This window comes from Triturus cristatus, chromosome 9, assembly GCF_964204655.1.
Source record: "Triturus cristatus chromosome 9, aTriCri1.1, whole genome shotgun sequence".
NCBI classification, from domain to species: Eukaryota; Metazoa; Chordata; class Amphibia; order Caudata; family Salamandridae; genus Triturus; species Triturus cristatus.
In genome coordinates this window covers 1,228,022,125-1,228,049,678 of record NC_140592.1, presented here as the reverse complement: position 1 = coordinate 1,228,049,678, position 27,554 = coordinate 1,228,022,125, and the positions used below count along the sequence as shown (strand labels likewise).

The window sequence follows — 27,554 nt, the reverse complement described above, 5'->3', positions numbered from 1 at the left end:
CCCTCTCCTCCTCCTCCGGTGGTGGTGGAGGGCCATGTTGAGTATGAGGTCAGGGCCATCTTGGGGTCTCGACGTGTCCGGGGTAAGCTGTTCTACTTGGTTGACTGGAGGGGTTACGGTCCGGATGAGTGCTCTTGGGAACCCTTGTCCCACATGCGTCATGCTCCCGTTCTGGTCCGTGCTTTTCATCTGAGTCACCCCCTGAGCCCTCGCCCTGCTTGCCCTTTCTGAGATCCGGGGTTCGGTGGGGGTGGCTTGTTTTGGGAGGGGGTTCTGTCGGGTTCGCGGCGGTTGCCGTTCCCCGACATGTCACTAAAACACACACGATTCTGCCGGGATACTCACTTCCGGTTGGAAGCTGAGTCCCGGTCTAGTCCTCTGAGCCAACTGCTGGGCACAGAAGCACTTCCGGGGGAAACGCATATACATCGCGTTTCCCGCCGGCTCTGTGCTTCAGATTCGTCCGAGGCTCACGCCGAGTGAGAAGTGTCCTGTGACCCTCCGTTTCCGTGAGTACCTGTTGGGTTCCTTGCTACCGCGCCTTAGCGCGAACACTCTTGTTTCTGTGGAGACCGCGCTGGAGCGCAAACACTCTTGTGCTTTGGGGGGCCAGCGCAGAAGCGCCATCACTTGTCTTTGGGGGCCAGCGCAGAAGCGCCATCGCTTGTCTTTGAGGGCCAGCGCAGAAGCGCCATCGCTTCTCTTTGGGGGCCAGCGCAGATGCGCCATCGCTTGTCTTTGGGGGCCAGCGCAGAAGCGCCATCGCTTGTCTTTTGGGGCCAGCGCAGAAGCACCGTCACTTATCTTTGGGGGCCAGCGCAGAAGCGCTACATCATTTGTTCTGTGGGGGCCAGCGCAGGAGCGCTATATCATTTGTTCTTTGTAAGCCAGCGCAGGAGCGCTACATCATTTGTTCTTTGGGGGCCAGCGCAGGAGCGCTACATCATTTGTTCTTTGGGGGCCAGCGCAGGAGCGCTATATCATTTCTTCTTTGTAAGCCAGCGCAGGAGCGCTACATCATTTGTTCTTTGGGGGCCAGCGCAGGAGCGCTACATCATTTGTTCCTTTGGGGCCGCGCAGGAGCGCTATGCTAATAGTGTACTGGGTGCTCATGCAGAGCCACTGTGTTTAACAATAAGACATCGTATTATTGACAACATCGCAGGGAATTCTCCTGGACTATCCTGTTCGGTGTTGGGCTACGCGAATGGTTAGAGACTGTGATCTGCAGAAACACTGGTGAGTCCTGGCAGGATAAAGTTTGTGTGTGTTTTAGAGAATGTAAGAAAGGTGCGACAGCGGGGGTTCCTTACCAATCAGGTTCTTGTTCTGTTTTCCAGTGTCCTCGAGACATCCTGCCAGCTCCATTCCACGCACCACAACTCTACCCCCCTTTTCTGGCTCCTATCCTTGCGTCCATCTCATCCCTGTTGGGTTCTGTCCAAGGGGGTCAGGTGGGTACTGGGACGGGCACTCCTGTCGTCTCTGCGGAATTGCTTCACAAGCAAAGTTAAGTCTTGTGGGGTACCTGACAGTCACAGTCCAGTCACAGGTCCCCTCCTGCCAAGTGACCTAGGGCAATTCGAGGGACAAATTGACACCGAAGGAGTGTTTCTTCTTCCCCGGAACTCCAGATAGTGCAGGTCACTCCTGAAACCTCGCCACTGGTTCCAGTCCCTCCAACTAACATCTCTTTTAGATGGCTGGGGAGCATAAGAGAGTGGAAGATTCAGAGAATATCTAGGCCGGCTCACACTCCTAGCAGGTCAAGGTCTCCGATCATACAATCGTCTGGGGGACGTGAGCAACGCGCCACACCTCAAAGGTCACCGACTTTGAGAAGGCGCAGGTCAAGATCTCCTAGGAGTCGGCCTTGAAGAACTCGCCGCCGCTCTCCTAGAAGACAAAGCCACAGATCTTCTTTGTGGTCCTCAGACTCCAGGCCTTCAAAAGCAGACTACTCTCCAACTCTCTCTTCGTCACCACCGAGTAGGTTATCGCCCATTGATGACATTGTGGCCTTCAACGGGGTCTTGTGTAGGGGGGCTGCAAAACTTAATATCGAGAGTCCTGACTCTGCCCCTTCCACATCAGTCATCTTCAAGACGCTTCATCATAGGTCTTCATCTAGACCTCTTCTTCCCCTTGTGCCATTACTGCTAGAGACTGCTCTTCAGAAATTCCTGACTCCAGCGTCGGTGGGAGCAGCCCCGTCGCGGATCACCAAGAAATACAAGGCTCCTGAGCAGGACCCGCTTTTTCTGAGAGCTGACCCTCCTCCTGACTCTGCCATCATGTCAGCAGGACGGAAGAACCAAAAAGGGGCAGCACCATCTGTGGTACCTCCGTATAAAGACAGTAAGGCCATGGACTCCATCGGCAAGAGGATGTGTAATACATCAGCATCCTTTATGAAAGTAGCCAGCGCCTCAGCATTACTGGGTCGATATGACCGTTCTGTGTGGGACTCTCTCACGCTTCACAGAGAAGCTACCGAAGGAAGACAGGCAGGACTTCCAGGAGATCCTCCAGGAAGGGGACTGGTGGCCATCCAGGTCATCTGTGAGGCAGCGGATGCCTCTGATCTCGCTGCCCATGGGTATTCACATGGGATCTGTGCCCGTCGCTCTTCCTGGCTGAGACTGACGGGTTTGAAGCCAGAGGCCCAACATCGAATCCTCAATCTCCCATTCAATGGGACATCGCTCTTCGGCGTTCATGCTGATGACGAAATGTCTAGAATGAAGACCGAACTAGACACAGTGAAGGCGGTTGCTCTGGAGAAGAGGAAAGACTTCAGACGACGCTACCGTCCCTATGACCGACGACAATACCAACAGAGGGTTCAAACCCCTCAGTGGTCCCCCCAGCAACATTAGGGAAGATTCCATTCAAACCAGCGTTGTCCTGATGGAGGACGAGGAGGAGGCTCCAGACAGTCCACACCTGCTGCCAAGCAACAACAGAAGCAGTGAGTGCTTGATTCCCCTAGCTCAGTTAACCACTCCTGTGGGGGGAAGTATCCGGTTTCACTTGGAAGAGTGGACCAAAATAACACTAGACAAGTGGGTTCTCAATATTGTGAGGAGTGGGTACTCCATCAGATTCAAGGCCCCTCCACTTTCTGTTCCTCCTCGAAAAACTGTAATCCATAACATAAATCTTCTGAGAGAGGAGGTATCCGCTCTATTCCTAAAGGAGGCCACCGAGGAAGTTCCATGGCACCAACGTCGACAGGGAATCTATTCCTGATACTTCTTGGTCCCAAAGAAAGGAGTTCAGGCCTATATTAGATTCCAGGCTTCTCAACAAGTTCATTCTGAGAGAGAGGTTCAGAATGCTGGCTCTACACCAAATAATCCCGCACTTACATCAAGGGGATTGGATGTGTTCTGTAGATCTTCAAGATGCCTATTTCCACATTCCAATCTCTCGAAGGCATTGGAAGTTTCTAAGATTTCAGATTCAGTCAGACCACTTCCAGTTCACGGTCCTGCCTTTCGGGCTGAAGTCGGCCCCTCGCAAATTCTCGAAGTGCATGGCTGTAGTAGCTGCGTTCTTGAGGAAGAAGAAAATCTTCGTCTACCCTTACCTAGACGATTGGTTAATCAAGAGTGCGTCTCCAACTCTTCTGCAGAAACACCTCGCTTGCTGCATTCAGCTACTACATCAGTTAGGTCTGCACGTCAATTTTAAAAAATCCATCCTCAATCGAACTCAGAGGATACATTACCTGGGCGCAACTCTGGATACAGTAAACGCAAAAGCGTTTCCTTCGGAGGAGAGACTATCATCCATTCTCCACAAGTGTCAGACCCTCCTGAGGATACCTCATCCCACGGCCAGACAGATCTCTTCTCTACTGGGTTCGATGGCCGCTTGCATTTTTCTGGTCCAAAACGCCAGACTTCACATGAGACATCTGCAGCAAACTCTGGAGGATGGTCTCAAATCTTCATTCGCTGGGAGGTCACTGTAACCTTGCCTCTGTTTGTCCAGCTTTCCATCAGATGGTGGATGCAATGGGTTCATCTTCTGATAGGAGTTCCCTTTCACGAGGAGCTTCCCGAACAGACTCTGGTGCGGACGCGTGTCTTCAGGTATTGGGCGCTCACTTGGGGTCCCTACAGATACAGGGAATGTGGTCAGAAAGAGAACAACTGTACCACATAAACATACTGGAGCTCAGAGCAGTGCTTCTGGCTCTCAAGGCGTTCTTTCCATTCATCATGTCAACAGCTTTGCTTGTTCAGACGGACAATACAACAACGATGTATTACCTGAACAAGCAGGGGGGCACCAGGTCCAGACCCCTGTCTCTGGACGCGCAAGCGATTTGGAAGTGGCTTCTGGCACGAGACATGAAGATCTCCGCGATTCACCTACCAGGCGTCCTCAACGTCCAGGCAGATGGCCTAAGCAGGCATTTCACAGAAGCGCACGACTGGGTGCTGAAACAAGAAGTTGCGCAAAACATCTTTTGCAGCTGGGGAACACCAGACATAGATCTCTTGGCGGACGCAGAAAACGCAAAATGCTGCATCTTCGTCTCCAGATACCCTCAACCAGGCTCCGAGGGGAATGCTCTGTTGATAGACTGGTCAGAGATATTACTCTATGCCTTTCCACCAGTCCCCCTCATTCCCCTGGTCATCAACAAACTGTACGAATCCAAGACAGAGATGATTCTAATTGCATCAGAGTGGCCTCGCCAGTGGTGGTATCCGGACCTTCTTCATCTGTCCAAAGTACAGCACAGAAGGTTGCCATGTCATCCGGATCTGCTGACCAAGGCGAGTGGCAAGGTGTTCCATCCCAATCTGCCGTCCCTGAGGTTAGCAGCATGTCTCCTGAGTTCATCCAATATGAACATTTAGGTCTCTCTCAAGACTGCATGCAGCTCTTGAAGGAGGCACGGATACCTTCTACGAGAAAGTCTTACGCTTTTAAGTGGAAGCGTTTTTACATGTGGTGTACTGCTGAGGGTCATGACCCTATTTGAGGTCAGGAACAGGTACTGTTACCCTACTTACTGTATTTGGCCAAAGCAGGTTTGCAATATTCCTCCATAAAGGTGCACCTGGCAGCGATTACAGCATATAGAAAGTCCCCCACTCAGGCTTCTTTCTTTCAAATGCCACTTGTTAAGGACTTCCTGGAGGGTCTAAAAAAGGTCTACCCACCTGTTAGGTCTCCATCCCCTTCCTGGGAGCTTAATGTGGTCCTCTCTAAGTTAATGCGTCCCCCATTCGAACCTATCCACAAAGCCTCCCTTCAACATCTTTCATGGAAGACTGCATTTCTCATGGTAATCACTTCTGCTCCTGCTCGCAGGGTAAGCGAGATACAAGCTTTGTCCTCTACAGAGCCTTATCTCGATTTCCATGCGAACAGAGTGGTGCTAAGAACTCACCCGAGGTTCCTTCCTAAGGTGGTCTCGGAGTTTCACATCAACCAGTCAATCACTCTTCCTACTTTCTTTACGAACCCAGTCACACCTGCTGAGAGAGGTTTGCACTCTCTAGATCTGAAAAGAGTGTTAAAATGTTATCTAGATAAAACAAAGAGTGTACGAAAGGTGGCCCGGCTTTTTGTTAATTATGGACTATTGAACACTGGTTTTTCTGCCTTTAAAAAACAAGGTCCATTGCTAGATGGATAGTGTCATGTATCATGTTATCTTATCAGCTGGCACACAAGCAGCTCCCGGGCAAGCCGAGGGCTCATTCTACAGGGGGCAAAGACGCTACGATAGCGATGCTTAGAATTTACAGATTCAGGAACTATGTAAAGCAGCCACATGGCGTTCGGTTCACACTTTCGCATGCCATCACTTCCTTGATTCTGACACTCATGCAGATGCTCGGTTTGGACAAGCATCCTTGAGAAACTTGTTTTGGTAATACATGTTTTGTTAACAGGTTATGATGTGCTGGTATTCGTCCGCAGGGTATAGGGATGGGCTTGCTACTTCATTCAGTGCTTATGACTATTGATGAGTATCCCCTGGAAGAGAAGGATAAGTTACTTACCTGTAATCCTAGTTCTCTTCCAGGGGTATACTCATCAAAGTCATAAGCAACCCTCCCTCCTCCCCGGACGAATACCAGGTACATAAATATGTATCTCTTACCCATGCTGTGCTTAACCTGTTATACACCGTCCAAAAGAACTGACCTAACTGTCACCTGTGGGGCATGATGGGAGCCTGGAGGTTCCTGGAGATCTTAAAGGCACAGTGACAGTTTTTTCCAACTGTTCTGTATGCAGCCTCTTTAGGCTAATCTGCCTCTATGATCTTGCCTGTTTACCTTTGAAAATAAAGGCTGTGTTTTCAAACAAACTGAAAACAGTTTTTGCTCTGCATCATGAAAATATCATGATGTTTGTTTTCTTTATTATTTCAAATGTAAAAAATGTACAATGCAATATTGGCATATTTGAGCCTAGTGATATGGTCTTAGGCTGCATATGTATATATGCATATTACCGATATATGTGTGTATTTATTATCTACTGGCGGTCGCCAGTAGATAGTTATAGTTAGGACCGTGTTTCCATAGGAAATCCGCAACATTCTATTTAGAATAACTTTGGCGCCGGTTGACGAATCCTCGCGAATTTTTCAAAACTAATGGGGCGCTACGCTCCGCTCCTACCCTGAAAGTCTCGGGGGGATTCGTCAAGCGGGGGCTGATAAAAAAGGGGGGTCCCAAAACGCGTTTTCCCCATGCATTTTCCCATAGGACCTTTAGACCGAGCTACAGCCCGAACGGCTGAACAGAATTACTTGAAATTGGGCAGAGAGGTAGTCCTCAGGTCAGGGATGTGCCTTTTGCAGGTCTGGTGTAAATCTGTTCAGTAGGTCCTGAGAAAATAGCATTTAAATCAATATATATATCTGTAAGCGCGCTCCGTGCGCTTACGGTAAGCTTACCGTACGCGTACGGTGCCGTGCGCTAGCTCAATTCTGATTGGTGGTTACATGACTGTAAACATTCGAATCGGTCGAAATCAGAAAGTATCGGCCGCCATTTTCTGTCTCTCGCACTGAAAAACAAAGGTTGATAACATGAAAAGGGGGCAACGAAGAGAGTTGCAGACCCCCTAGCGTTCGTCAGGGGGTTCACGAAGGACCAAAAAGTATGAAAAATAAATTTAATAATTTTAAAAAAAAATCGCGGAGTGCGCGTACGGTAAGCTTACCGTACGCGTACGGTAAAAAAAAATGAAAAAAAATAAAAAGAATTAACAATCACATTTAATATATAAATCTAAGGACCCCCAAGGGAGAAAAAAACAATTGATATTTTGTAAAAAATGGGGAGGCGTGCACGGTACTAAATGCGCAACGTGGGCGCTCGGTGCGCGAAGCGCACCGAGTGCCCACAGCGCGCGCACGGTGCGCGAAGCGCACTGTTCGCGCAAAAATTAAAAATAAATACATAACTTAGCATTTAAAAAAACGTACAAATTCACTGAAAAAGCCATAGGTTTCACACACGTTATAGTTAGGAATTAGCATTTAAAAAACCTTGCAAATTCACTTAAAAAACCATAGGTTTCACACAAGTTATAGTTAGCTGTACATTTCACTCGTAAAAAACCAATGAAATTCCACGTTATAGTTAGATCAGGTAACTATAACTTGCGCAACCGCAATGCACAATGTGTCATTTCAGATGTCATCATTGATGTCATGAGTGATGTCACTGACCATGTCATAAGTGATGTAATATGTGACGTCATCAGCAGTGCATTGCGGGGGCGCAAGTTATAGTTACCTGATCTAACTATAACGTGGAATTTCATTGGTTTTTTACGAGTGAAATGTACAGCTAACTATAACTTGTGTGAAACCTATGGTTTTTTAAGTGAATTTGCAAGGATTTTTAAATGCTAATTCCTAACTATAACGTGTGTGAAACCTACGGTTTTTTCAGTGAATATATATATATATATATATTCTCTGAAAAAACCATAGGTTTCACACATGTTATAGTTAGCGGAAATTTTACTGATAAAAAACCAATGAAATTCCCCCGTTATAGTTAGTGCAGGCAACTATAACTCACGCGACCGCAATCCTCTGCTGATGCTAATACTGTATTTAGACACTTATTTGCCCATGTCTTCTTCCATACATTTTTAGCTATACATATATTACAAATATTTTTTTTTCATAAAGACACATATGTCATCAGCAGAAGATTGCGGTCGCGTGAGTTATAGTTGCCTGCACTAACTATAACAGGGAATTTAATTGGTTTTTTATCAGTAAAATTTCCGCTAACTATAACATGTGTGAAACCTATGGTTTTTTCAGTGAATTTGCAAGGTTTTTTAAATGCTAATTTCTAACTATAACGTGTGTGAAACCTATGGTTTTTTCAGTGAATTTGTATGGTTTTTTAAATGCTAAGTTACTTTACGCCATTTGTGGCGTGCGCGCCCACTTAACGCAGTTCATTCCGTGCGCGCACGGTGCGCTTCGCACACCGTGCGCGCACAGTGAGCACGCGGTGCGCTTCGCACACCGCGCGCCCACTTTACGCAGTTAGTGCCGTGCACGCACGGTGGGCACGCGGTGCGCTACGCGCACCGCGTGCCCTCGTTACGCTAGATGGGCCATGTACGCACGATGCGCTTCGCGCACCGTGCGCACATGGAGGACATATGATGCACTTCGTTTTGAAAGGTAATATTGTAATTTTTCGTATATTTCATAAGCCATGCACAAATGGTGCCCTTCGGGCACCATTTGCACACGGGGTGGAGAGAGTGTGGATAATTTTTTTTTTTATTATTTTTTTTTAAATATTTTAGTTTATCTCATGTGTAATAAGCCATGCACAATTGGTGCCCTTCGGGCAACAATTGCACACGGGGTGGAGAGAGTGTGGATAATTTTTTTTTTTTTTAATTTTTTACCGTACGCGTACGGTAAGCGTAATCGGCGAAATTACCGAAAAAATAAAAATTCCGTTTTTTGCCTTGGGGGATCTTTGGGGACTCCCTCAACATGGCTATGTGTGTGGGAGCTGTCTAAACAGCCCCTTTACATGTTTTTGGGCTTTATATTTTAAAAATCACTCTCAGTGCGAGAGAGAAAATGGCGGCCGCCGCTTCCTGGTTTCGGCCGATTCGAATGTTTACTTAGATCTAAGAGCCAATCAGAATCGCGCTCGCGCACGCCACCGTACGCGTACGGTAAGCGTACCGTAAGCGCACCGTAAGCTGGCTCAGATATATATATTGATTTAAAGGCTATTTTCTCAGAATCTACTGAACAGATTTACACCAAACCTACAAATGGCACTTCCTTGACCTGAGGACTACCTCTCTGCCAAATTTCTAGTAATTCTGTTCAGCCGTTCGGGCTGTAGCCCTGTCTAAAGGTCCTATGGAAAAATGCATGGGAAAAATGCGTTTTGGGACCCCCCTTTTATCTCAGCCCCCGCTTGACGAATCCCCCCGAGACTTTCAGGGTAGGAGCGGAGCGTAGCGCCCCACCTATTTTGAAAAATTCGCGAGGATTCGTCGCCCGGCGCCAAAGTTATTCAATAGAATGTTGCGGATTTCCTATGGAAACGTGGTCCTAACTATAACTAGGTAATATATGTAGGTATATGCATATAATTTGCTATTGCTCCGGTGTCCCCGCACGTGGGCGGGACTATTCAGTGCTTATGACTTTGATGAGTATACCCCTGGAAGAGAACTAGGATTACAGGTAAGTAACGTATCCTTCCAGTATCTGCTTTAGAGAGATATATGCCCCATGGGAGAACTTCAGCTTGCAAACGTGGGCAAGTAAAATCGCAAGCCATTTGATTGCGTTGATTAGCCTAGTTCAGGTGGGTTCCCAACTCCCTAAGGTAACAACAGCTGAAATATATTTTAAGAGAAAAATGCCTTGAGTGTTGATGATAGTAATGTGGACTCCATTGGCAGACAGTGGAGGTATCCTTTGTTCAAAGGAGGGGCAGTGATGTTGGGAGGGTGACTGAGTGCAGGCGGGTGTGTATTCAGTCACATTGTGCATGGAGGATGCATCAGTCTTTTAGAGTGGGACATTTGACAGGACCTCTGATCTTCACCACAACGGTGCTCCCTTAAGGGAGAGAGAATGGGACTGGAAACAGAGAGCCAGGCCCTAAGCTGCAAGAATACCTTACTAATTCAAGCTTGAAACGGTAAAAGCAGATGACATGTGAAATTATATATCCAAAATGTGCGTTTGATCCATTATCTTGGAATTCCTTTGGGTCGCATTCCATTCCATTGTTTTAACCTTGCACGTGGCGATAGAGCAGGGGACCAAAGCTATGTCAACTATTCTTCGCACAAAAGAGCAGATCAGCTCAAATTGGTAGGCCATATATCCCACCGAATGATAACACAAGCAAACCCAGGTACGTTTCAGCCTTATTGGCATTATATATTATGGTCTTTTGTGGGCAGGTGCAGTACAGTGCCTAACTGAAGGATAGATTTAGCAGCGTCGGGGTGATCAGAAAGATCCCGCCTCACAGATAATCTGTTGTGTTTGATGGGCACTGAGACCACCCAGCCCTCAAACGTAAACCATGGGCATTTGGGGGTGAAGTTGGGGTTGTCTTACTCAAAATTAAACCAGCGGGGCAAAAACCTTTGTTTCTGATAGGCCTGTGTCCATGGCAGTCAGACGACGAGAGTGGTTCCTTGATTGACCTGTAGCGGACTCTGTTCCAATCTACCGCTCCCCCAGAGGCACCTATGAATCCGGGTATCTCTTCGTTCATTGCCCTGTGAGCTCGTCGCCACCTGCCGGTGTGGGCCTTAAACAGTGAAGAGACTAGAGAGCAAAGTTTATGTGGTTCCCCGAATGTCGACGAGACCCCTGCTTCCCTTCCGCATTTCTGTTCTTGGGATGGTACAGAGACGTTGTGAGTTAGTCCGGCTCTGACAGCACCGTATTTACCTTTCTCTTCCAGCATCTCTCCATATCAAACGGGATGGGAAACATCCAGGTGGACGCGTCCTTCATGCAGACCCTCTGGAACGTGCACCCCACCTGCTCCGGCAGCAGCATTGAAGAAGGTGGGTTCCAGGAGTGCCTGGCTGCGCCATGTGAACGTTTTCAATCTGCTCCAAAAGGGTGTACTGGTTGTCAGGACATATTCCAGGCTGTCTTCAAGTTACTGATACTGCTTCACTTTTGTTACAAGCAACCCCTCCCCCCCCCACTCCCCAATAATTGATAGCACAATCACTCTTATTTCAAAAGATATAACTTTCACTTCTGTTCTGCACAATTGTGCAACCCTCTGGTGTCCCACTTCCTTGCTACCGAGGTAGCGTGTTAGAGCTGTTCAAATTCTCAAATCAACAGACATCCAAAGGAGGGACATCTCACGAACCGTAAGAAAATGTGTGCTAATTCCGAGTCTGTGGGTGTTGAATTTGTTTTCTTCACAAACACATTGCTAAGGGCCCCATTACAATTTTGCCAGAGTAGAGTGGGGTATTTACCATAAATGATAAATACCCTTACCCCAGGGTGACTTGACTTGATAGATAGATATTCTTTATTGAACTAGTAATTAAAATCAATACAATACACCTAAAAAGCAGGTTCTTCAGGAGTAATATATGTCTTGTGTTGTAGTGAGACCATGCCCTAGGGTAAGGTCTTTACCACGTGTAGTAAATACATCCTGTTCCCATCAACGGGAAAACTAGGCATATGATGCAAAATCAGTTTTTAACACACCGAATTCTGCACGTTTTGCTTATTTCCCCGGCTTTTCCCTTAATAGATTTCAGCAGGTTTCACCTGATGTAATTTATCGGGAAAACTGTGAGGGAGTGATAATTACCATATACAACCTGTAATTCCGGCCCTGTAAAAACTCCTGTTTGCAAATGGATCGGAATTCAGCCCTTAAGTCGTAATGAGGGCCTGTTTGATTCACTCGTTAACTGAATGCCCCGGTGTAGCCGCCTGCGTTTGAGAAGCGTGGCTCACCGCACTTCTGTAGGCCTCTCAGACTTCCTCTCACTTCTGAGCTGTCTGTGTACATTTCTCCAGTTACAACTAGTACTTACATTTGAGTCTAAACGTGTCACTATGTGGAGGGTTCTGGCGCCCTTGCACAGGCCCACGATGGACCCTCATTGCAAGCGGCCTGGTCATGGGGAGATGGTAATTGGGCCTGATAAAATCCGACTCCGCTGGGTTGGAATCTATCAGTTGCTATAAGTATCACCCAATTACTAGTTTTTGGGGAATAACGTGCAGATGTTTCGGGTTACTGCACATGTTCCAGTAAATACTGGGCATTTTCTCCCCGATAAATATTAGTAGATTGGATCTGCCGATGTTTATCCCAAAACCCATAACTGCGATGTGTGCCCTAACTTGAGTTACTGTAAACATCGCAACTAACTGGGTCACTGGCAATGAGGTTCAATGACGATATGAATACATTTTTTCAAAGCTCCATATGAAACATACACTGCACTGCATGTGAAATGGGGTCATCGTCTTAATAGTCTAGTCAAATTAGTTCAAAAAATGGGCTAACCTAGAACTAATTGCAATACAATTTCTGTGAGTGGATTGTTATTGAAAATATTCCGTAGAAAACGATGGTGAAAAGTCTACCACTCTATCATGACGCGTTAATCCAATATGTCGGATTTTTCAAAATGGCTGCCCATTATTTGAGATATAGGGTATAACTGTTTATATGCCCATGTGTGGTATCATTTTATATGTTTTTAGGGATGGGAAAGTCAAAAATAACATCAAATAATTGTTTCTGATGACTATAACATCAAATTGGGATTAATATAATAAACAATGATAATTATATGTTAATATGCCAAACATAGTTTTGACATTATTTTGTATTTACATTTTTTTAACATCATTTGAAAAGGATAAACAAATTTCAACTAGATAATATAGCACTTCTCAATATGACACTGACAAATGAAAATTGTTAAAGAGATAACAGCAGTCCTCAGTATAAGAATAGTATGATTTCAATCATTGTTCATGTCCACTTCCATGAAATTGCAACAGCTTATTCCTCGACAATCTGTGCACGCATCTGTGCACACTATTCCCTGTCTTTTGCATATATATTGCAGAGTCGCACATTGACTCTTGCTACAGCCACATTTCATACATTTTAATAAATGATCTGGTGCTGGTGCTTGACTCATTCTAATGGGAGCCAATCTTCCATCTTTCACTTCAAATCCCCACTGTAATGGATCCATATGAATACCCATCCACTGCTGCACCTGATGATATACTCTGAGTGAATGAAATTTGCAGGCATCCTCTGTAGGAGGCAAGACTTCCGGTTTCACATGTATTGTTGATTTTGTTGCCTTTGAAGTGAAAGTTCGAAGTCTCATATCAGGTAGTGTGCTCTCTCCTGTTATTCCTCCATACAACTCTATAATAGCATTAAGACCAGCATTTTCAATTTCTTCTGTTGATTTTTGTGAAGTTTGGAATACGGCAGCACTTTCTTTGAATCTGCCTGATTTTCTTAGCAACTTTATGGAGTCACGTTTTCCTAATCCAAATGCGCCATGAGCAAATAAGATGTGAGAGCAGACGTCATTACCTAAAGCTTTTGCTAATTTCCTAATATCATACACAGTTCTGTTTTTGGAAGATTTCTTAGGTTCTGGGCAAAAGAAAATATCAAATTGGTTTTCTTGAAAATGATGAAGGAGTGGTATGAGAAGATCGGTTTCCTCACCAACAATGGCTGTAGGATGAGTTTTGGCCGACTCAATAGCCTCAAAAACGACCATGAAGTCTGCATCACTATGAGCTTGCTTTGTTTTACACCCAGCTTCTGGTAACTTTTGCGATAATTGATCAATGAAGGCTTGTTTATTTTCATTATTACTCAGAAATAATTGTTTCTGGATGGAGATGGAGGTAGAAGTTATGAAATTTACTTTAGGTCCAACAATACCTCTGTTTCTTTTTAGATGGGCTTCCGATTTTGTAGAAAATGTATCTCCATATCCGTCGAATACTATTATTGCTTGGCCATACTTTGTTAGCACATATCTCTCATAGGCACAAAGCAGCTCATGGAATGTCTGATTCGGACTCCAAGGAAGGCGATGTAGTAACCACCCACCATCAATGACAAACTGCATATTTTTAGGCATGTTAGCAACGGCTGGTACTTGCTCTTTAATATAATTGGCAAGCTGGGACTTCCCAGATTCCCTCATATGTCCATGCTTATTGAATAAACTAGCTGGGTATGAGCAAAGCTCATAACGAAACACCTCCTTCAAATCCACGCTACTAGTCTGAGCACAAAGCAACAAGCGCTGAAACAATAGTTCAGGAGCCATAACAAAGGTTTCTTCTTTCAATTTAACAGATTGAACTGATTTCATTACCTTCACCTGGTTGCTTTTTCTGAAAGAGAACTCAGAGACTCTTTTATCTGGAAATAGAATTCTTAATGAGATGATTCTTAATGATTCTTAATGAGATGACAATTTCTTCTGCAAGTTCAGGATTAACTTACTCCAGTATTGGAGCTTTCATAGATTCACATTCGTGAATCATTCCCCGTCGTCGAGACGGGAGTCTCCGGTACATAAAAAATTATTGCTTAGTAGTATACCAGACTGAAAAAAGGCCTAGGCCCATTTTCCTTTGCAACCCATAACCTTCGTTATGTAAAAAAGGACTAAACTTGTCTCTGAACCAATCAGAACCTCTCACCCTCTAGAACCCTCCTGAGAGAACCTTCTGCCCTCAGATTTTCTACCGCACGTTGTGCTAGGGAGTCTCCTTTGAGCTCTGCTCAAATTCTACAGTTTGGTTCTAGATTGGTTCTAGATTGAAGAGTTTATTCAACTGATTTTTCATCATCAACTTCTGGAGAATGGCTGACAAGGAGAAGAAGGGTTTATTTAGAGCCTGCACCACCTGTTCAAAGAAAAGGTTATATACATACGACCCTCATAAAGATTGCATATACTGCCTTTACCCACACCATCAGGCGAAGGAATGTAAGGTATGTCGTACCTTTTCTAATAAAACACTTAGGGATCGTGAAGGTAGACTGTTAATTTAGCTCCAAAAACTTAAGACCAGGAAGGACGTCGTGTCTAGTGACAGTCATGAGGCATCAACAACTTCAAGGAGATCTCAAAAAAGAAGTAGATCTCCTCAGGCTCATACCTCAGGGGAAAGACCTGCGAAGGCTCTTAAAAAGATCACGATTGGGTCTTCAGAGCGCAGTACCTCAAAATCTCCTCAAACTATAGAAAAGGAGAGCAAGGGTCATGCTTCAGGGGTAAAACATTAAAAAAAGACGAGTTCAGAGCCTTCAAAATCACCCCTTAAAATTAAACATTCACTTCAAAAGCAAGCCTCTACATCTCCTGGGGAGAAATTAGGAAAATCTACGTCATCGACGGGATCGTCGATGAAGAAAGTAGCGTCGTCGACGAAGAAAAGTGAGCTAAAGATCACTATTAAACCTATACCCTCATCAACGATGGCGTAGTCGACGGCAGTGTCGACGACGAGAGTGTAGACGACGGCGACATCGACGACGACCACGACTACGTCGTCGACGGGATCATCGACGACAGTGACAACAGGATCGACAACGACGACAACGGTGATGGCAGCGTCGACGGCAGCAGCGGCGACGACGGTTTCGTCGGCGATTTTACCAGGAAAAGGAGGATTACCCCAGATATTACATCTCCAAGCAAGGTAACACCTCTGGTTCCATCCCACTTGTTAGAGGAAGAAGACTCGCAGGAGGAGGATAATGATGGTCCTTTTGGCTACGCCAGTAGCCCCTCGCAATTACATATTAAATGTCAGGAAGATGACTGGGAGGATGATTATGGGGGATTTCAAGACCGTCCCCAGCAACACTATCAGGAAGAAATGGTGAGCGTTCCATCTTCACTGCTGACGGATTTGCAGTTTATGTTGGATGACTATAAAAGGAGGCATCCTTTACCTCATTCCCAAAGGATACCAGTGACTACTTCACACTCTGTTCCATGTACGCCGGTGCGAAGACAAGAGGTACCTGTGTCTTTGCCTATATCACCATTACCACAGCCGGCTCCAGACAGCTCTGACGATGAGGAGCAGGAAGAGGGGGAGATAACGGACCCTAGTAAAGAATGGGATGATTATCTCATTCCGTCCCCTTCATCTCCTTCACCGAGGCCTGTCGACTCTCCTCCGGAGGACATCGGGGGGGTTCCATAATCTTATGGAGAGAGCTGCACAGAGATTTGCGCTCAACATGTTATCGGACAAAACAGAGTGCTTCTTGTATGATTTCAAGGAGCCGTTTCGCAAGACAGTTCGATCTCTCCCGATTGTTAGTCATCTATGGGAAGAAGGTCTCAAGGTCATGGAGACGCCGGCAACGGTTACTCCAGTACTCGCCAGGCTGGACAAGAAATATAAAGCGCCCTCGGATGCTCCTGCTCGTCTACTAGGCCACCCAAGCCAGACTCAGTTATAACTCAAGCGGCTCAGCAAAAATCGAGGAATCCGTCAGCTTCAATCTCAACGCCTCCCGACCGAGAGGGTAGGCACTTGGACAATGCGGGGAAGAGATTTTCGTCCATGTCTGCCCTTCTAGTTAAGGCTGCGAATGCCCTGGCCATCCTGGGCAGGTATGATAGGCAAATGTGGTGCGACCTATCGCCTTACATAGACAGCATTCCTGAGGCTGACAGACAGGAAGCCAGGAAAATCCTCCAAGAAGGTGAAAGGACTTCGACTGAAGTCATAGATTGCGCAATGGACATTGCGACCACGGCCTTCAGATCTTTGGGTGGAGCGACTGTTTTGCGCCGACAAGGATGGCTAAGAGTGACAGCTTTTAGGCCCGAAGTCCAGAATAAGATCTTGGACCTTGCAGAAGATTTGTTCGGGAAGCACATTGACAAGGCCTTGCAGAGTATCAAAAAAGATACAGAAACAGCGAAATCTCTGGGAACATTGCAATATAGGAAAGTTCCTTTTCGAGGCTCAAGAGGTAGGGGCCAATCCTCCTATAGAGGGGGTTACCAACAAGGCCGGTATACTTCTTACTCCACCTCATCTCAGCCATACCGTCAACAGTATTCGCAGCGACAAACAGGAGGTTACTCGAAATCTATTCCTAGAGGTCAAGGAGGTCGTCAGGGGAAAGACAACACCCGGCGACAATGACAACTTTCTAACTCTGGCTACACCTATTCCTCTTATGTCACATGTTCCCCTGGGTGGAAGAATTTCTTATCATCTTCAAGATTGGCAGCAAATAACTACGGACCAATGGGTCCTCAACATAATACAATTCAGACATACTCTAGAGCTTCTGAAAACCCCCCCTTGTACACCCCCAAGACACAAAGAGGTCAAATATTTGCATCAGACGCATCAAGAAATTCGGACAATGCTCCGAAAGGGAGCAATAGAACCGGTACCGAATTCTCCTGGTTTTTCCTATTCAAGAAAAATGTTCTCCAATGGCGCCCTATTTTGGACCTCAGATCCCTAAATACTTACCTCAAGGAACAATCCTTCAGAATGATTTCCCTCCAAGATATTCTGCTGCTATTAAACCCAGGAGATCATATGACCAAATTGGACCTACGGGATGCGTACTTTCATATCCCAATCTATCCTTCCCACAGGCAGTACCTTTGTTTCATGGAGGCCGGAGAACACTACCAATTCAGGGTACTGCCTTTTGGCCTGAAATCAGCCCCGAGAATTTTTACGAAATGCCTGGCTCCAGTGGCAGCGGTTCTAAGGAAGCAGAAACACCAAGTATTTCCTTACCTCGACGACTGGTTAGTCAAAGCACCATCAGCAGCGTCGGCCCGGTCGTCAACAAGGGCTTGCGTGGAACTGTTTGCCAGATTGGGTCTGACTTTAAACGAAGAGAAGTCAACTCTTCAGCTGACAAGAAATATCACCTTCTTGGGAGCAATTCTAGATACAGAGGTAAACAAAGCGTTCCCCTCCAAGGAAAGACAGCTGGGAATAATATATCTATCCCAGGCTTTTATAAAAAGAAAGTCTCTTTCAGTACGCAAGTACAAGTCATTGCTGGGAACGATGTCATCTTGCATTACCCTCGTACCTTTCTGCAGGCTAAGGATGCGTCCGTTGCAAGAGCAGCTAGATCTTCAATGGCATCAAGCGACAGGATCCTTCGACGATTTACTCAGGGTAACGCGGACCATGATCCACGCGGCAACATGGTGGACCCGGAAATGGAGCTTCTCGCAGGGCCTTTCTTTCCTGACTCAACCAGCCCCATTAGTGGTTACGACAGATGCGTCCTTGGAAGGCTGGGGAGCTTTCCTTCAGGACCTGCAAGTCAGCGGTCGCTGGAAATTGAACGAGCAGCAATTGCATACCAACCTCTTGGAGCTCAGAGCCGTCCGCTTAGCATTGTTGGCGTTCCTACCAAGGATTCAAGGTGCAGCCGTGTTAATAAGAACAGACAACACAACAAGATTGTTCCATACATCTTGCTTTTGGCAAAGTCCGGTTTGCCTCATGCATCGATAAAGGTACATCTAGCCGCAATATCACGCTACAGAAGGACTGCCTCTGGTCCATCTTTGTGGTCCGCTAGAGTCATCAAACAATTTATGAAGGGATTGTTCTGGGTTTTCCCTCCAATAAAACCTCCACCACCTCTCTGACAATTGAACATTGTTCTTTTCCAGTTAATGAAACAGCCCTTCGAGCCAATACACAAGGCAGATCTGATATTCCTATCGTGGAAAGTTGCGCTTCTCATTGCGCTCACTTCAGCCAGGAGAGTGGGGGAAATTCAGGCTCTCACGGTCCAGGAGCCTTTCTTGCAATTCAAAGAGGACAGAATGATACTCAGGACTAATCGAAAATTCATTCCTAAGGTACCAACTGATTTTCATTTAAATGAGCGATTAATTCTCAAACGATTTTTTCCTCAACCAACAACAGTGGCGGAAAGGGCTCTCCACTCGCTGGATGTCCAACGCTGTCTAAAGTTCTATTTGCAAAAAACTAAGCCTTTCCGCAAGTCTTCACAGCTTTTTGTTGCCTTCAGCGCACCCAGGAAGGGTTTCCCTTTGTCAAAAAGGGGAATTGCCAGATGGATTTCCAGTGCGATAGAGTATTGTCATCAGGCAGCTGGGCGACCTATGAATGCACGAGTCCGTGCCCATTCTGCAAGAGCAGTGTCCACCTCTACTGCTTTAATTGCGGGTGTGCCAATCCAGGATATCTGCAGGGCGGCGACCTGGACGAGTACGCACACCTTCACCAGGCATTACTGCTTGGATACGGCCACAGGAAGAGATGTGGCGGTGGGAGAAGCGGTGCTGAGGAACCTTATCCAGTAATGGTGAGCCTTCTTTACCATCCCTCCTTCCTTTTTTGTGTACATTTGCACATTTTAATGTTATTTATTGTATTTGATGCAATTTTGCAAAGTATTTTTGATGTGTGTATTTTGGTTTAGATATACCGTTTTTATCACACTATATATGTTTCCTCGTTTCAGGATATGGGTAACAAAAAATGTGCATTTATCTACTGCTCGCTATTCTGATTCAGGCATGTGAATCTATGTAGGCTCCAAAACTGGAGTAAGAAAACAAGTTACTTACCTGTAAATGTTGTTCTCCAGTATTGGAGCTTTCATAGATTCACATGCAACCCACCCTCCTCCCCTGAGAGGCTCACCTCGGATTTAGCACGCAGAACGTTATGGCACAAGTGCACGAAAATCTGAGGGGCAGAAGGTTCTCTCAGGAGGGTTCTAGAGGGTGAGAGGTTCTGATTGGTTCAGAGACAAGTTTAGTCCTTTTTTACATAACGAAGGTTATGGATTGCAAAGGAAAATGGGCCTAGGCCTTTTTTCAGTCTGGTATGCTACTAAGCAATGCTTTGTTATGTACTGGAGACTCCCGTCTTGACGAAGGGGAATGATTCAGGCATGTGAATCTATGAAAGCTCCAATACTGGAGAACTACAGTTACAGGTAAGTAACTTGTTTTCATCACTGCCATAAGTAACACCCGTGACAATGTTACGCAGGTTGCTGTCTCGCTCAAAAACATTGAGCTGTTCTACATATACCAGTACTTTATCGCGTTCAATTCTTGAACTGGTCATAGTAACATGTTGCTCCCTTGCTGGATGCTTCACTGAATTTCGGAGGACTTTCAGAAGGTTCCACAAAAACAGGTATAGTATTTCCTCTTTCTGCTGCAGCTGAACGTTCAAAACGAAGAACTTCTGAATAGGAGCTGCAGAATCCCATATGATTTACTGCTTCAACTACAAATCTCGAGCTTGTGTTGTCATGTAATTGAACTGCCAGCCCTAACTGCAACGGTGCAACTAAGACTCGTGGGCGCACAGCTTGCATAATTGCATGTCCAATAGAAGCTACTTTTCTCTCTCTGTTGGTTTTATCAGTAACAAAAACTGATAATAAGAGCCTTAACGAATCCGGAATATAGCTCACATTATAGTCCACACTTCTCATGTTTTCAATGGGTGGATATGTTTCTGGTTCTACAGGGATGTCTTTAATATCATTTCTTATTATTTCAGCAGCTGCCATAAGAAGATTGTTTCGATCCTCTTCAACATCTTCATGGCTATGACTGTAGTACTCTTGCAATACATGAGCAGCTGTAATTTTAAAAGTAACAACATCAGCAGTCCCTGCAACTGTTCCTATGAAGATTTCATCTTCCAAATGCTCTTTGAGTTTTTGTTTCATATACTTCAAACTGTATGGTTCGCTATCTTCTGGCAGTAATTCTCGCATTTTATTAACAAGTTCTTTAACAGTAGTTTGTTCTTCATCATTTGCCTCCATGTATTTAACTACTTGAAGAAAAGTTTCCTGGCGAACTGCCCGGGAATGAATTTCCCAGTATAAAAATTGACGTAACACTGTTTGTGGTAGCATGCATCTACAGCATGTAAATCAGACACATTTTGGATACGTCTCTTAACTTTGTCTCCCCATTCATCATTGCGTTTGTTGCTTTTTTGTAAAACTGATGATTTGAATTCAACTGTTCGTGCATTAAACTACGCATTTTTTTTCTTTCCTCTCCCTGAAGTATCAACTTAACTCAGTACCACAACCGTAGAACACGAGAAGTTGTGGGATCTGATTCTTTCTCCTGGAACAGAGTTTTCAAGTTAACAAAACGCGCTCTACATTTCTTGTGAACTTTCTGCCCAACACAAACGTGAAACTTAGATATTTTTCTCTCCTTGCATGTTTTTTGAATTCCAGTCACTCCTCTTTCAGTGAGTACAGATACATCGTCATCTTCTTGAAACACCACATCACAAATTAAACACTTTTCTACGTCCATTTTCACTGTATCTCACAGCAACTCGCAAGAACCTGTAACACATAAATGAAACATTTTTGATTAACAAAAAACAAATAATAACAACAAAGTTACAAAACAAAACACAAACAATAGCAAACTTTTTATTTCAAAAGTTAATTGAAATATTTACGTTCCTTCACACTTTGTCATATAAGTCAACGAAAAAATTATACAAACTTTGTCTATCTGACATATTCCACGATTATTTGATATTATGGTCATCAGAAACAATTTTTGATGTTATTTTTGACTTTCCCGTCCCTAAAAACATATAAAATGCTACCACACATGGGCATATAAACAGTTATACCTTATATCTCAAATAATGGGCAGCCATTTTGAAAAAACCGACAAATTGGATTAACGCGTCATGATAGAGTGGTAGACTTTTCACCATCGTTTTCTATGGAAAATTTTCAATAACAATCCACTCACAGAAATTTTATTGCAGTGAGCTCTAGGTTCTGCAACAAATTGACTAGTCTATAACAGGACGTGCAGTGCAGGCTGTTAGAAACTGATGCGATGTTCTTGTCCTGCAGGTTATCTCCTTGGAGGTCACGTGCTGCGTTTATTCCACGGCCACGACGAGTGCTTGACTGTCCCTTCCACAGACCCGTCCGATTCGTTACACAGGTGAGTGAGTATCTCCTGCTCGCACTTAGCTGTGCATGCGTCACTGCCTGGGGTGGGCTTCCAAGTGCTTCCATACATCCAGACGTCTCAGTTCTCACGGCTTTAAAGGATTCTATAACTCTATGGGATGTTGAAAGATGCTCAGAGTGCCTCGGAGGCAGGGCATGGGCACGGCGGACAGAGACAGTGGCCTTGTTTATTTACCTGTGGTAAGTGAGATTAGGGGGGATGGGCTAATGACCTTCCCCACCGCTATTAACTGTCTTTCCTCTCGGGGCGGGGAATTGACAATGGTTAGCTTCTGAGCAGAGGCAAGAACTGCACTGGTTGAGTCCGCTGCTCAATAAGGGATGTCCACCGTGTATACCACTACAGAGCCATACTAGTGCTCAAGAACCCAAGCAGAGCGAGAGGCATGCCGCCCTTCGGCAAGCCGCACATCCACCCGGATTGAGTGGTCAGGAGATTTCAATCTGAATGTATCAAGGACACTACTGGGAGTAGGCCCCGAATGGCTGTGCATCCCTGTAAAGTATAGAAAGGGCCTTGCTCAGGATGATACACGAATGTTCAGCCTGGCTGCTCTCATACAGGCATAGCCCCTCATACCCGTGTGTAGGGTGATTCAAAACCAAGGCACACATTTAACCCTTTATTTTTAGCTGCTGCTAGTTAGTGACCATCAAGAAGCCCTAACTGGGAAGAGAGAGTGACTTGTAATGAGAGAACGATCCCAAACTGGGCCCTGGCAGCTGATACGACCCCAGGCTCTTAACTGTACCCATTGCCCTGCTGCAGCAACACCACCTGTACATAGAGTGTGCCAGTGTCGGGCATACTTACAATCATGACCCCACAGTTGCACCAACCATCCAGTACAATGTGGCATTTTCACACTACTCCATCACGGCAAATTATTTTGCACTGGTCAACGGTGCACACGCCACCATAACATTTTCTAGACCCTTGGTCAAAAATTGCCCCTAACCACTGCAGACTTGTGAGTACTGCTGCAATGCATGCGGTCTGGCTTGTGGTATCTAGCTCTGTCCCTGTAAATGAACAAGGAACGCAAAACTGTCAGTAAACAGCGAATCCAGAAGGTGTGGATAGAACCAGCACCGATTCACTGCACTGAAACAAGGGAGAAGAGTTGGCCTAACGGCTAGGGCAGTCGACCTCGAATCTGGGGAACTGGGTTTGAGTCTCGGCAATGACGCTGAACATCCTGTGATTCTGCGCAAATCACTTAATCTCTCCATGCCTAACCAAAATGAATGTGTGTCCGCATGTAACATAACTGGTGCTATGTAAAGCGCTCTGATACCCGATTCGGGTCAAGTTCGCGCTATATGAAACTCTGCAAAAAAAGAAACGTGGAACAGTAAACCGAGAATCCAGAGGGTGTGGATAGAACCAGCACCAATGCACTGCACCGAAACGAGGAATGCAGAACAGTAAACCATGAATCCAGTAGAGTGGTTGGAACCATCATCGATTCACTGCACCGAAACAAGGAACAGTAAACCGCGAATCCAGAATATGTGGCTAGAACCAGCACTGATTTACTGCACCGAAACCAGGAACGCGGAACAGTAAACCGCAAATCCAGAAGGTGAGGATAGAACTAGCACCGATTCACTGCACCGAAACGAGGAACATGGAACAGTAAACCACAAATCCAGAAGGTGTGGTTAGAACCAGCACCGATTCACTAAACCGAAATGAGAAATGCGGAACGGTAAACCGCGAATACAGAAGGGTGGATAGAATCAGCACTGATTCACTGCATCGAAACGAGGAACATGGAAGAGTAAACTGCGAATCCAGAAAATGTGAATAGAACCAGCACCGATTCACTGCATCAAAATGAGGAATGCGGAACGGTAAACCGTGACTACAGAAGGGTGGATAGAATCAACACCGATTCACTGCACCGAAACGAGGAACATGGAACAGTAAACCACAAATCCAGAAAATGTGAATAGAACCAGCACGATTCACTGCACCGAAACGAGGAATGCGGAACGGTAAACCACGAATACAGAAGGGTGGATAGAATCAGCACCGATTCACTGCACCAAAACGAGGAACATGGAACAGTAAACTGCGAATCCAGCAAATGTGAATAGAACCAGACCCGATTCACTGCACCGAAACGAGGAATGCGGAACGGTAAACCGCAAATACAGAAGGGTGGATAGAATCAGCACCAACTCACCTCACCGAAACGAGGAACATGGAACAGTTAACTGCAAATACAGAAAATGTGACTAGAACCAGCACTGATTCACTGCACCGAAACGAGACACCGAACAGTAAACCAAATCCAGAATGGTGTGTAAAACTAGCATCAATTCACTGCACCAAAACAGGAACGTGGAACAGTAAACCACAAATCCAGAAGGTGTGGATACACCCATCACCGCTTGACTGCACCGAAACGAGGACCGCGGTACAGTAAACCGCAAATCCAGAAGGGTGGATAGAACCAGCGCCGATTCACCGAGGGTGGGTTCACCAGGCATTGTGGAGTGTGATATCACTGGCCTGCATTGTAGGGGGTTATGTTATGTTATGTTAAAATGATTTTTAAAGCGCGCAAATACCCTAAGGTGTCTTGGCGCTAAACCTGACCGTAAGCCCTAAGGAAATGGAGGGAAGAAGAATTAGTTTAAAAATAACCAAGTTTTCAGTTCTTTTCTAAAAGAGACAAGAGAGTTGGTATCTCTCATATTTGTCGGGAGTGTATTCCATAATTTGGCAGCACAGTGCTGGCACTTGGCCCTATGCCTAGGACCAAGCGCATATTAGTGTAGGAAAAACATACTACTACCACTTCTACTACTAGTAGTACTACTGCTACTAATAATATTAATAACTACTAATAATAATAACAATACTGCTACTACTACTACTACTAACAGTGCTGCTACTACTAATGATAAAGATACTACTACTAGTAGCAATACTGCTACTACTAATATTAATACTGCTACCACTAATAACAATACTACCACTACAAATAATACTAATACTGTTACTACTAATAATAATAATCTACTACTAATAATAATGATACTATTACTACTACTGCAACTACTAATAATGCTATTGCTACTACTAATAATAATAATACTGCTACTATTTCTAGCAATAACAACAACAATACTGCTACTACTTCTACTAGTACCAATAATGATAATAATAACAATACTACTAGGAGTAAAAATACTACTATTAATACTGCTACTAAAAACAATACTGCTCCTACTAATAATAATACTGTTACTACTACTAGAAATAATAATCAACTACTATTAGCAAGGATACTATTGCTAGTACTGCTACTACTAATACTACTGCTACTACTACTAATACTACTACTAATACTACTACTAATACTACCACTACTACTAATAATAATACAGCTACTACTGATTACAGTAATTCTGCTACTAATAATATTGCTGAGGCTACTACTACTGCTACTAATAATGCTACTACTGATAGCGATAAAACTGCAACTACTAGTACTAATACTGCTACTACTACTACTACTAATATGAATTATACTGTTACTACTACTGATACTAATATTAATTCTGATGCTTCTACTACAACTACTAATAATAATACTACTGCTACTATTCATACTGCTACTACCAAATAACAATACTGCTATGACTACTACTACTAATACTGCTGATAATAATACTGTTACTTCTACTGTTACTACTATTACTAATAATAATGCTACCAATAACAATAATACTGCTACTACTACGAACATAATACTGCTGATACTACTACTAATAATAATACTGCTACTGCCAATAATTCTGCTACTACTACTACTTGTAATAATAATGATACTGTTACTACTGCTGCTACTACTAATAACACTGCTACTACTACTACTAATAATACTGCTACTACAACAACTAATAATAATACTGCTAATACGAATAATACTGCTACTGCTATGAAAATAATAATACTGCTGCTGCTACTACTAACTATAATACTGCTACTACTACTTATACTACTACTGCTAATAATAATAATGATGCTGTTATTACTACTGCTACTACTAATAACATTGCTACTACTAATAATACTAATACTAATCATATTAACACTGCTACTATTACTACTACTGATAATACTGCTATTACTACTTATAATACTACTGCTACTAATAATACTGCTATTACTACTAATATTACTGCTACTACCAGTAATAATAATACTGCAACTACTACTGATAACGCTGCTGCTACTACTAATAATAATGATACTGTTATTACTACTGCTACTGCTACTAAGAAGAAGAATAATACTTCTACTACTAATAAAACTGTTGCTACTAATAATAATAAGGATACTGTTACTACTATTACTAATAATAGTAATACTACCAATAACAATAATACTGCTACTACTACGAAAATAATACTGTGATATTCCTACTACTGCTACTAATAATAACAATAATACTGCTACTTATAATAATAATAATGATACTGTTACTACTACTGCTACTACTAATAACACTGCTACTACTACTAATAATAATAATAATACTGCTAATACTAATAATAATACTGCTAATACTAATAATAACACTGCTACTATTACTATTACTGATAATATTGCTACTCCTAATAATAATACTGGTAATGCTGCGAAAATAATACTGCTGCTGCTACTAATAATAATAATACTGCTGCTACCAATAATACTGCTACTACTACTTATACTACTACTGCTAATAATAATGATACTGTTATTACTGCTGCTACTACTAATACAAAAACAACAATTGATGGACAGAATGCAGAACAATGTCATACATTCACCCCAGTACAGAGATCTGGGCCTAAATCCATCGTTTTTTTGCTCACCATGCTATTCCAGTTTGAACCCAGCCAAATGCAAATCAGTCTTGACCCTGTGCCTCATGGGAACAGTCCAGCCCGAACTGCCAAGACAGGTACTCTCCAGACCATAAACAAGCATCCTGGGACCGGTTCCGGGGCATCACCCCTCAATCGGCCAGGCTATCTTGAATCCAGTGGCACAGTCAGCACGGGACCCTCATCTGGGCATACCCGGCACACTTAGGGCTAGAAAGCAAAAGATGCACAGATGATGGAAGGAATGCAGAGCAAATCAAACATTCAGCCCTAGTCAATAGATCTCAATTAGATCCATTGTTCTTTTGCTCATCATCCCACCCCAGTTTATACTCAGCCATATGAAAATCAGTCTTGACCCTGTACCTCATGGGAACAGTCCAGCCCGAACTGCCAAGCCAGGTCCTCCCTGGACTGGAAACAAGCATCCTAGGACCGGTATCGGGGTTTCACCCCTCTTCAGTCAGGATAGCTTGTTTCGAGTGGCATGGAGAGCACGGGACTCACGTCTGAGCATACCGGTCCCACTCGGGCCGACAAATGCAAAAACAACAGTTGATGGACAGA

The 27,554-nt window shown here is 44.4% G+C and overlaps 1 protein-coding gene across 4 annotated transcripts in view; it reads left to right on the top strand.

The window, feature by feature from the left end:
* Nucleotides 1–27,554, top strand: part of RYR3 (ryanodine receptor 3) — a 2,047,168-nt gene that overhangs the window by 550,801 nt on the left and 1,468,813 nt on the right. For all 4 annotated transcript variants that reach the window (XM_085627314.1, XM_085627313.1, XM_085627312.1 and 1 more), the window contains 2 exons: nt 10,977–11,082; nt 21,975–22,068. In XM_085627314.1, the coding sequence (XP_085483440.1) occupies nt 10,977–11,082; nt 21,975–22,068 (200 nt within the window). The remainder of the gene's footprint in view (nt 1–10,976; nt 11,083–21,974; nt 22,069–27,554) is intronic.